Source organism: Pteropus vampyrus, unplaced genomic scaffold (genome assembly GCF_000151845.1).
Source record: "Pteropus vampyrus isolate Shadow unplaced genomic scaffold, Pvam_2.0 Scaffold18, whole genome shotgun sequence".
Classification (NCBI taxonomy): Eukaryota; Metazoa; Chordata; class Mammalia; order Chiroptera; family Pteropodidae; genus Pteropus; species Pteropus vampyrus.
In genome coordinates this window covers 4,917,649-4,928,355 of record NW_011888799.1, presented here as the reverse complement: position 1 = coordinate 4,928,355, position 10,707 = coordinate 4,917,649, and the positions used below count along the sequence as shown (strand labels likewise).

The following is a 10,707-nucleotide window of genomic DNA, read 5'->3' as shown; positions in this document are numbered from 1 at the left end:
ATCCCCCATGGATACCTAGGGGCTGGTTTTGGGGCAAAATTTATACGTGGATTTTCAACTGCATGAGGGTCAGCACCCCTAACTCTCATATTGTTCAAGGGTCAACTGTATACACTCTTTCCCAAGCCCTGCCTGGTAAGAGGCCCAGGGGCCCTATGCTACAGAGGTGTCAGAACTCACCTTTGGTTAACCGCTTGGACTGCTTTCTCCTTTCCTTCTCTCCAACTGTTTAGGGTCCCCTTTGCACAGGTTAGAAAGACTCCTTTTCTGACCCTGAGCCCACTAGTAATGACACTGCACACACGGACATGCATGCATCCACTAATGGTCCTACCCCGAGCAGCTCAATGCGACCTACACACGTCTGCATACACACCCCTATGCAGGTAGCCTCCACGAAGACATGGGTGATGGGCCCAGGGCATGTGGGCAGATGTCTCCCAGGGTGGTGGCCAAGGCAAAGGTGCCCTGAAGCAGGGCTCCTCATCCCAGGAGGCAATCTACACCCTGCTGAGAACACCAGGGCAGGAACTTGTATTTCAAACCTGGGAAGTAATTGGGGCAAGTTGTGATCTTGGGAGAATGGAGAATGGAGAGACTTGCCTTGAAAAAAAAAAAATACCAGAGAAGGCCCAGATTATGAGTGGAAGAGGGGGACAGAAAGAACAGAATTACTAGAGAAAGGCCCCGGCTGCAGGCCTGGTGGCTAACCAGTGCCTCGCCCACAAGCCCACACACTCAGTCCACTCACGCACCACAGAAAGCACCCCTGCAGGAGCCCCCACGGTCCTGCTGGCACCTCCTGCCCCCAGCTCCCCAGAGCAGAGCAATCCTTCTGCTTTAACTCCCCCTCTCCCCCACCTGGTGACACACACAGGCCCCGGTGTATAGAGGACGTTTAATATTTCTGTGCTGGTCAAACGGAACACAGGTGGGGAGTACACAGGGGAGGGGGCGGAGGGCCCCCTGCCTCTCGGGAGGGGTGCCTTGTGAAGGGGTGCATGTGGGGGTTTCTTGGGAAATAGTCCAAGGAGTATTCTCAGCAAAGGGGCCTGGCCTGGGGTGTCAAAAGCATCCAAGACACCCAGTCCTTGGCCTCGAGTTGAGATCCCCCATAGGGGGTCTGTGGAGTCTCGCTTTTTTTCCAGCTCTTTTGCTGGAATCCACACTCCCAGCATGATGGGGGACTTGGTCCTAGAAAGGGGTCTGGATAGCCCCCAGGAAGCAGCCCAGGGTTGGGACTAGGGCTCACGTGCCCACTGCCCGAGGGGATGTGGGAGCTGAGGGTGGCCCACCTCCTTCCCCCCCTGCCTTCTTTTCTTCTCCTAGGCTGGGCAAGAGCAAAGGGGAGGTGAGCAGGGCCCCAGCCCCTACTGAGTCCCAGGGTCCTCAGGGTGGGGTGGAGAAGGGGTGGAAAGAGAGGGTCTTGGCCACCAACAGACACTGTAAACTTTGGTTTAAAACAATAACTTAAGTGGAGGGAGGGCTTCCAGCCTGGGGCTGGGCTAGGGAGCAGGAGGAGCAGGGGATTGTAGGAGGCGACAAAGGAAAAAGCCAACAAAAAGTTTTGGTTTTTGCTTCTGGCATAAGAAAGGTCTTTGGTCATCCGTTTAACTGGAGGAATAGGAAAGGGGTGCTGAGGAAGACTGCGGGAGGACTGCAATAGGGGACCTATAGGCTGGGGGTGGGGGGTGACCTGTTGGGTCACAGCAGCCACCAAATGAATCCCTCCTTCCTTTCAAGCCTGCTTTCAGCCTGGCCTTTCCTCCTGTGAAGTGGAAGGATGCCTCCGGCGGTCCTGGCACCACCTCCGCCCCAACTCTAGCCTCAAGGGTAGCTGGGCTCCCTTCAGTGGTTCCACCTCCAGAAGTCCGACTGACACCGACCTCTGTGGAGGAGGCAGGCACTGGGCCTCTTCCTATGCTCCCTGGAGTTCTGGGCAGCCGGAAGGGTGTCCAGTAAATGAGGTGGAGTCCCAGTTCAGCCTGGGTCCTACCTTAGGTCAGGAGGAGGGGCTAGAGCCAGGTGGCCCTGCTCCCATGGACCCCTCGGGGCACACGGCTCATGCCGCCCCAGCAGTGGCTTTTGGGTGGGCACAGCCGAGTGGGCTGGCTTCTTCCGCGGATGGTTGGCAACTTCCGTTCCTCCATCCAGGCCAGGGCAGGGGTAGGAGTTCAGGGAGAATTATTTCTTCACAGTATGGAAAAGAAGGTGGAAGGGAGCACAAATTAGGGGAGTGTGTGTGTGTGTGTGTGTGTGTGCGCGTGTGTGCGTGTGTGTGTGTGTGGAGGGGGAGAGCTCTGGCCAGAAAAACACTGCCAGAGCCAGGTGCGAGGGGCCCTGGGTTTGAGAGGCTTAGCCCCGCCTGCGGGTCTCCATGGCGCTGAGGGGCCCTGTAGGGGAGAGCTGGTGGGGGAGGAGGGCCCTGCTGCTGCTGGTGGTGGCGGGAGAGGCGGTTTTCAGAGATTTTCAGATGTAGGGGAAGGTCTGAGGAAGGTCTGAGGAGGGGTCTGGGCCCTCCGTGTCCTCTGCTGGTCCCGGACCAGGGGTTCTGTGTCCCCTTGGGGGTGGAACCGTTCCTGCCCCAAGCGTCTGTCAGTAAAGTCACATGGGGAGTTGTTGACCCAGGCCCCCCCCATCTGAGTCCTGGAAGTGCCTTGAGGTTTGGGCGGGGCTGTGGAGTGGGGGGTGGATGGGGCCTGGGTTCCAGGAGGGGTCTCACCCCTGCCCTGCCTGCCCCGAGAGGCCCTTAGGAGAGTTCCTCTCCCGGCAGCTCCTCCTCCAGGTCCCTGTCTTCTGCAGGCCCTGTGGTGCTGGGGTTGGGGGGACCCAGGGCGGGGCCGGGCCTTCTGTCTTCCTCTGCCTCGGCGGGCTCCTCTTTCACCTGCACCTGGTGGCTGCAACAGAAGGGATCATGTGGGCGCCCTGGAGGCCTTTCCCTGCTCCCCATGAAAACTCGGAATTTGGGGGCAAAGCAAGAGTGTTCACAGTTTGCCTCCGCAGGCCCCCCTCATCCCTGAGCCACTGAGGTCTGATCCATCTCCCCCAGGGCTCTCTTCAAAGGAAAGGGGCTGTTGGGATGGACAGAGATTGCCTTTGGGAGGAAGAGACAGAAGAGAGGGGAGATGAGAGAGTGGAGGAAGAAGGAAAAAGAGAAGGAGGGAAATCGAAAGGAGAGAGGAATGAGAAGGGAGAGAAGAGGATGTTGGGCTGAGGGGGGGTGGAGGGGGGTGGGGTAAAAGCAGGAGGAGAGAGGAAAGAGAGCCACATGCCCTGGGAAGAGGTATGGTGGGTGTGATAAGATCTCACGTGCAGTGAGATCTCCCTCCCTGAGGTCTGTGGGCACTGGGCGGGGTGTCCATGCTGTGTGCTCACCTGTACTGGGGTGGGGAGAGGCGAGGGGGGCTGCTGCTGCCATTGCTGGGGAGCGGCTCCCCCGGGGCACCCACGTCGTCATGGCTGAGGGGCAGGAGGCTGCTGGCAGATCCAGGGTTCAGCATGCCAGGGCTGTTGAGGAGGGGGAAGCTGCTCTCGGCCAGGGCGGCCTGGAGGGCACAGGGTCACCCCTGTCAGTGGGCTGCACCCAGTCAGGTGCTGTCCTTTCCCTACCCCGAGAGCCTTCTGGGCGTCTGTGTGTCTGTGTGCCGGCACCACTGGCACATCTGTCTTGGCAACCCACCAGCCCAGACTCAGCCTTTCAGAGCACTGCTCCCCTCCCAAGGTCAGAGCTCTGACCCTGACCTCCTCCCTCCCAGCTTTCCTGGGAATCTGGGCCTGCCTTGTCTCCTTTCCAGGAGGCAGAGGACACCCAGTTTGACAAGCTAGGGAAGGGGACTCGGTTGGTTACGCCAACCTCCCTGTTTTCTGCCCTGCCCTGCTCTACCCACGCCTAGTCTTAAAAGCAGAGGTCGCTCCGCCACAGCTGGGTTAAGGCAGAAGGTTAAGGTCTTTCCCTTTTCTTTCTCCTACGGATTGGACCTTGGCAGGGAGGGTGGGGGAAGGCCTTTTCTGCAGACCAGTGTGTGTTAAAGGGAAATGAAGGGGGTAGGAGGGTAGAGGGGGAGCGGCTGGTGGGCTCTGGGCAAGGCCCCGGTCACCTGGTAGCTGGCATTAAGTGCTCCGTAACTGAGGCCGGAGATCATATTCTTCACCAGGGTGGGGCTCCTGGAGGAGAGAGAAAGCAGTGTTTGGGGTTCATTCATTTACTCCACACCGATGCCTTGACCCTGACTAAAGGGCCTGCTCAGTGCCAGGGACTGTCCCATTCATTATCCTGAGCGGACAAGGCATGGTCAGCCACTGTCTGCTGAGCCTTATTCAATTCTCACGCTGACCTGGCACGGCGGGTACCAGCAGCCCCCGTCATAGGTGATGTGCCGGGGCTCAGGGGCTTGGGAACGTGTCCAGCATCTCGGAGCTGGTAAGTGGGAACAGGGATCCCTCCCAATATCTGTCTTCATGTGGTGTTGCCCCAGCACTTTTTCTCTCCCGTCTAGATTTCCCAAGGTCCAGATTTCAGCAAGGTCCAAGCTATAGCCTCAATAGTCTTGTATTTGTAAAATATACACTTTCTTGCCATCCTGAATTTTGGGACATCTAATAAGCCATGTGCTCAGTCACTTTGTTCTATACCGAAAGCTTTTCTGCACTGGAAGGTGTTTGGGAGTTGGGTCTGGAAGAGCAACGGCTCAAGGTTGGCCGTCTTCTGCAGTGATTACCCCCAGTTTACAGAGCACCTAAGAGGTTAAGGAACTAGTCTAAGGTCACACAGCCGGTGAGAGTAATTTGAACCCAAGTCTTCTGATGATATGTTGGAAATGAGACACGGAGATACCAACTTGTTGTGACGGACATGTGGAGGCACTCAGAAGAGGGTGGCTTTCTTCCTCTTTCCAGGTCCCAGCCCTGCCCCAGCCCCTACAACTACCTGGGGGTGGAGAGGCTCTTGTCTGTGGAGAAGGAATCTTTGAGAAACATCTAACTTGCCTTAGATTTCTCTCTCCCTCTTCCTGGGCCTTGAGGCCAAGAGGCACTGGCAAAGGGGAGCCTGTGGGGCGGGTATTTGTGGTGGGGAGAAGGCCACTGGTGCTGAAGGGAATCTCAAAAAGGAGGTTTTGATGCCCCCTCAGGTTCCTCGGTTTTCACTAAACATGCCACGTGGTTAAGCAGAACGTAAAAGATGGGAGGTCAGGGACCCAGCTCTGCCACAGATCTGCTATGTGACCTCCCGCCAGGCCCCTGCCCTCTCTGGGCCTCCTCTCCTTATAAAATGAAGAGGTAGGGCCCGGGGATCTCAGAGGTTGACAGCACCATCACCAACGGCCACAATGGCTGGTATTTGCCCCTGTCCCAGCTCTGGTCATGGCTGCTTGGGGCCTCTGTCTCCTTCTCTCTCAGGTTCCCCTTGGCTCCTTCTCTCAGTGAGAAGGACAGAACAAGACATAAACATCCTTGTTCTAGTTATCTGTCACTTCCAGATTTCAGTCTCCCTTGAGCTTTTCCACCCCTTTTCTCCCTGCCTCACCCCCAAAGTGGGAAAGATTTGGTGCCCCAGAGAGGCAAAGGGGTGACCTGGCCCACATGCCGGTGGGTGCACTGTGCCCAGGTCTGGGCCCACATACCCCGTCATCTTTGGCGGTCTCCGCTTCTGATACTCCCGCTCGTCCACAGTCCACACGGCACCCTTGACATTCTCCACACGCACAAAGCACTTATGCAGGCTGAGGTTGTGCCGTACGGCATTCTGGGGGAGCAGTGACAAGGGGCAGATGCTCAGAGACAGCCTGCTCAGCCTCCCCTCTTTGCTCAGATGAGCACACACAGCAAAGTCCTTGTCCTAATTTCTGCCGCCCCGGGACCAGCAGAGGAGGGGCCAGGTGAGAGGAAACCTGGCCATAAGGGGCGGAAGGCCCCTTTTCTGCTTGGAGGCAGGAACTCCCAGCACCTTCACCACTGACGGCCCATTTCATTATCTGCCTCCGCTTCTTCCTGCCACATTCTGGAAAACTCTACCAACTAGACGATATGTGTAGTTAGTAACACTTTGTTTTTCTGTCATTAATCAGACACCTACAGCTGGTATTCATGGCTTCTGATTGGCATGAGGTCACACTCAGGCCTTGGCACCTCAGTGAGCCTGGGACATCTTATCTCAGGTGCCTACAGAATTTCCATTAAGCTTTAAAAAGTTTGGCGAATGACTTGGGCACTCTCACTGCAACCGTCCTCCACCTCTAGGAGCGCGGGGGCCATGGCTTTGAGCTGGGCCTCAGAACAGAGAGCTTTTTTGGAGCATGAGGTATACAGTAGAGGCCTAATACATACTTGAAATAAACTGGAAGAAAGGAGACAGTGGCTTTAGTAGCTGTAAGACAGGAAGAAGAAAGAAAAGAAGAAAAGTCACCTTGTCACTCCCACCTCCTCCTGGCAGGATAACTTCAGGAATTGAGGTCATCTGGTTTGTAGGACACTTGGGTGAGGGTGGGGTACTTGGCCCAGTTCACCCCCACCCAGGAGCCTGGGAGAGGGCCCTAATATACCCCACCCTCCACGTCCCTCATCCTGTCCCTCGACTCTCCGCTTTCAGCCTCACCCCCGCAGCCGTCCCTGTCCGTTACCTGTCCTCCCCCGGCCTCCTCCTCCTTGTCCCCATCTTGTCTCCTCTTTACATTTCTAAATGGGGAAGAAAGCAGGCAGGGCGGGCAGCCTGTGCCCCTGGAGATCCCCTCTCCCTCTCTCCCTTCCAACTCTTGCCACTTGCAACTGGCCCGATTTCATTACCAATTTTAATTTGCCTCTAATTAAATCCTGTGTATTTTTCCGACTCGCTTGCTAATCCACGAGGGAGGCGGGCGGCTGGAGTGGAATCTCTTGGAGCGATAATTACAAAGGGCCTAATCACGCCGGGGCTCCTGCCTTGGAATAAATTTGCCCGCATTACGGGGCTCCGATCCTCCGCTTTGCAAATGAGAATGACCCCAATTTCCGAGGATGGCCTCACCGGGGCTTTTTTCCCTCATTTCGAAGCCTGATTCGTGATGAGAGACTAATTTGTTACGCTGAAACATTAACGGCAATTTAAGGGGTCTAGCGGGGGCTGCGTAAACAAAAGGACGGGCCCACAACACAGGCCCTGGAAGGGGATGGACACGGGAGGGATGGCGAGGACCATCAGCTTGGCAGATGGCAGCTCTGTCCCCGGATGAATGGCAGCTGGCCTGGCCCACGCCAGCTCCTGATCCTTCTGCCCTGGTCTGAGGTGGACATCATCTCAGTGTGGGGGCCAGAGGGGTGAAGAAGGAGGGAGGAAAGGAAGCTGACATAGTTGAGGAGAGACCTCAAGGGGAGATAAATGGGTAGAAAGTGGATGTGGGAGGGAAATAGAGTTGGGTGTAGACAGGGTACATTTCTCAAGTAACGTGAAATGAAGCTGCGAAACTCCTGAAGGTCAAAGTGGACCTCAAGCTGCGATGGAGTCTACTGTGCCACGGGGAGGTCACAGGCAGTGAACTCAAGTGGCAGAAGCAGCCGCAGAACACTGCTAACTGGGAAGGTCACCCACTCAGTCATTTGGCAGGATTCCTGTTGGGACTTAGGCTAGGTGAAGAGAGATGTAGGTGAAGACCCCAGAGCAAGAGAAAAACCAAGGAGATGACCAAGGCTGGGCAACCAGTAGAAGGTGGCATGGAAGGCCAAGGGCCCCTGGAGATTTAAGGCTATGGGGTGGGGGAGGTGGCTTCATGAGTCATCGAGGGATTTAAGGAAGTCACCTAAACCAGCTCCTCCTGATCGCAAGAAAAGGACAGTAAAGATTGTAGTGAGGTGGTGCAGTTAAGAGAGAACAGGAAAGGAGGGTAGGTGGGCGGGTGGCACTCTGCCCCCAAAGAGACTGTCTTATGGATATGAGGCTTTACACTGCACCCATAAAGGCAAAGGATTAATGTGGAATATTAAATATGAGGTAATAATCGTAACGATCTGTATAGGACTCTATCATTTATAAAACCTGGTATCTAAACTGGCCTGGAGGGGACCAGGTGGCCCCAGGAAGGCTCTGTTGGTTCAGAGAGAGGGCAGGACTGTGGTTGGCAGGAAATGACATCACTGAGAACCAATCAGAACGGCTGTCCCAGTCTCATAGCCTCTCTCCCAAGCTTTGGGAATTGGACATGGGGATACAGAAGATAATGGAGCAGTCTCTCCTGCTGCACTTAGCACACTTCCAGAGTAGGGAAGGCTGGGCCTTGTGCAGATCCCACGCAGTCCTGGGTACTGCTGGGGAGGGGGCCTCAGTGACACTTGTTGACATCTGCTGGGATGGCGCCTCCGAGGTAGCCTGTTTAACTACAGTTTCTAAACTGGCCAGCAGGGGGATTCAAGAGCCAGGATTCCAAATAAGGTTCTGAGCTAGGAACTCCTCAGGTGTCTAACCTTCCCCACAGAGCGCAACACTCACTTCTTCCCCGCACCTCTCCCAATTTAGATAGCGCTGTCTCATTCTGCTGCAAAGACCCTAATATTCTCACTCATAAGACAGACACACACAGGCTCACAGACATACAGACCATCTTGGCTATAGAGGAACAAATGGCTTCGCAGCTCAGCCCACATTTCCGTGTCCCATTTTTCTAAGGTCCCTCCCTTGCCTGTCTCTGGTCTCCCAGGAAAACTCTCATGGGCTGAAGGTGTTTAAATGACTAATTGGATGGAGACAATTATCTTCCTGCTGCGGATGGGAGAATTGAGGACGGTGTGTGACCGCCTGTGTTTGTGCCCCAGTATATATACAGTCCATGGGTCCCAGACTATCCACGTGTCTGGGCCCATACACCCCCTACCCCCACCCTGGGCTTCATAACATGTGCTTTTAGCCAAGGTATCCGGACCCTTAGGGTCTCTTGTGAATGTAACTCAGGCCTCCCCACCAGGCTCAGGCATTACCGACTCTTAGGGGCCCTACTCCATGGGGCTGGAGTCTTTGGGGCCCATGGGAAGGCCCTTTAGAGGAGAGCAGGCTTTCTTCCCAGGAAGAAGGCAGCGCGTGTCTAGAAGGGAGGGGCCATTAAGAGGCAGTTAAAGAACACTCTATGGCTCCTGCAGAGGTGGGGGTGGAGGGGCACATGGCTCAGCCTGAGCTCTGGCAGGGCAGTTTCTGTAGGATCACGTCTCTGAAGGGAATAATTGCTAAGCATCCTTAGTCTCAAAGGGATATGATATCTAAAGGTGACTGGGGCACTGGGCCAGGTGGGAGGGGCATGGCTCACCTTCCAGGTGGCAGTGTTTCTCCGGAAATAGGCGAACATCCTGGTGAACCAGTTATAGATCTCATTCAGGGTCAGCTGCCTGTCAGGGGTTTCCAGAATGGCCTATGGACAAGGAAGAAGCAAAGGGTCCCTCAGTTTGGGCCTCAAAGGGTCCCAGGCCTGTGTTCTCTCCCCCAGGATCTCTCTCTCCCCTGGCCTATACCTCATTCTGAAAGCAAGAGCGTGTGGTTAAGGACTGGCAGTGCTTTATTGGTCTTGGGAGGGGCAGGTGGGTTACAGTCCAGCCAGAGCTGAAAGGAACACAAACCTCAAGGGCTATGCACTTGTGCAAGGAGCACATGAATTCCTCTAGAGGGAAAATGGCTCCAAGGGCCGATGCCCTAAAATGAGAATGAAAGCAGTATTCTCGAGAGAAAGATGTCTGGGGGTGGGGATGTTTGGAATTTTCCACGATTTTGGCAAAGACCCCCTTTCCCATCTATGAGATGGTGTGGGGGGTGGGGAGGGGAGGAAGAGAGGGGCAGGCTAAGAGTGACCACCAGTATCAGAAAATAGTCTCTTGGGAGTAGTGTGTGTACATGGAAATGGGAGAATGACGACAGTGGGTATGAGTAGCAAAGTGTATGTGCTCCCAGAGAAATCTTCAGGTGACCAGCTGAAGCCTGTATGAGACACCTGCAGCTGAGAAGGGAGGTGGGGAGCGGGAAGGGACAAATGTGAGAGAGAAAGTTCTGTTCCCTGACTCAGAATCCTCCTGGAGGCTGGGAGCTTGAGGCAGGCGTGCAGCCTGTGTGCCATTCCCCACCCCCTCCGGCTACCTTCCATGCTCACCTGGCGGATGAGGGAGGCGTAGGTGAAGGGGGGCCTGACGTCCGCATTCTTGTAGAATTCATGATTCTGGGCCAGTTCTGGAGGAGACAAAGCGCAGATGAGGTAGCCATTTGCAGGGCCCAGCTTGGGGAAAAATATGCCCCTCCCTTGGCCCTTACCTGAGGAGATGGGGGAGCAGAATTTGTCACTGCTCCTCCTGCGGGCGGGGCCCCCACTGTGCAGGGAGGCAGAACCCAGACCTGGAGGCCTTAGTGGGGTGACAGGGGCTGCAGCCGAGGTGGGAGGATGCACGAGGCCATCTGGGAATGAGTCTGCTGCAGAGACGGTCACCTTGGAGAATGAGGAGGAGCCGGGGACCGGGTTCAGCTGTGAGCAATGGGGAGGATGCTGAGACCAGCTGGGGAGGTGGTGGTCTGGAGGGTTCAGGGAATTGTGGAGGGGTTGTGGCAGGGCTGCCAGGAAGAGAGAGAGTCACTCACCGGCTGGCTGAAGGGCTTGGGCTCAGAGGGCCTCATGTGCAGATGGGCCATCATGGCCTGCAGCCGCTCGCTCTCCTTGGCGAGCTGTGGAGAGGGTGAAGAGGCTGGTAGTGGGCAGGGGCTGTGCCTGGAGG

General features: G+C 55.8%; 1 protein-coding gene across 4 annotated transcripts in view; it reads right to left on the bottom strand.

The window, feature by feature from the left end:
• Positions 1–881: 881 nt before the first annotated feature.
• The window catches only part of FOXP4 (forkhead box P4), a 42,857-nt gene continuing 33,031 nt past the window's right edge, over positions 882–10,707 (bottom strand). For 2 of the 4 annotated variants that reach the window (XM_011354588.2, XM_011354590.2), the window contains 8 exons: positions 10,574–10,657; positions 10,253–10,460; positions 10,095–10,171; positions 9,264–9,365; positions 5,622–5,743; positions 4,098–4,164; positions 3,376–3,545; positions 882–2,897 (listed from right to left, as the gene is read on the bottom strand). In XM_011354588.2, coding sequence (XP_011352890.1) covers positions 2,750–2,897; positions 3,376–3,545; positions 4,098–4,164; positions 5,622–5,743; positions 9,264–9,365; positions 10,095–10,171; positions 10,253–10,460; positions 10,574–10,657 — 978 coding nt within the window. In that variant the 3' untranslated portion in view covers positions 882–2,749. The remainder of the gene's footprint in view (positions 2,898–3,375; positions 3,546–4,097; positions 4,165–5,621; positions 5,744–9,263; positions 9,366–10,094; positions 10,172–10,252; positions 10,461–10,573; positions 10,658–10,707) is intronic. The other 2 variants (XM_011354591.2, XM_011354592.2) reach the window with 1 other exon arrangement.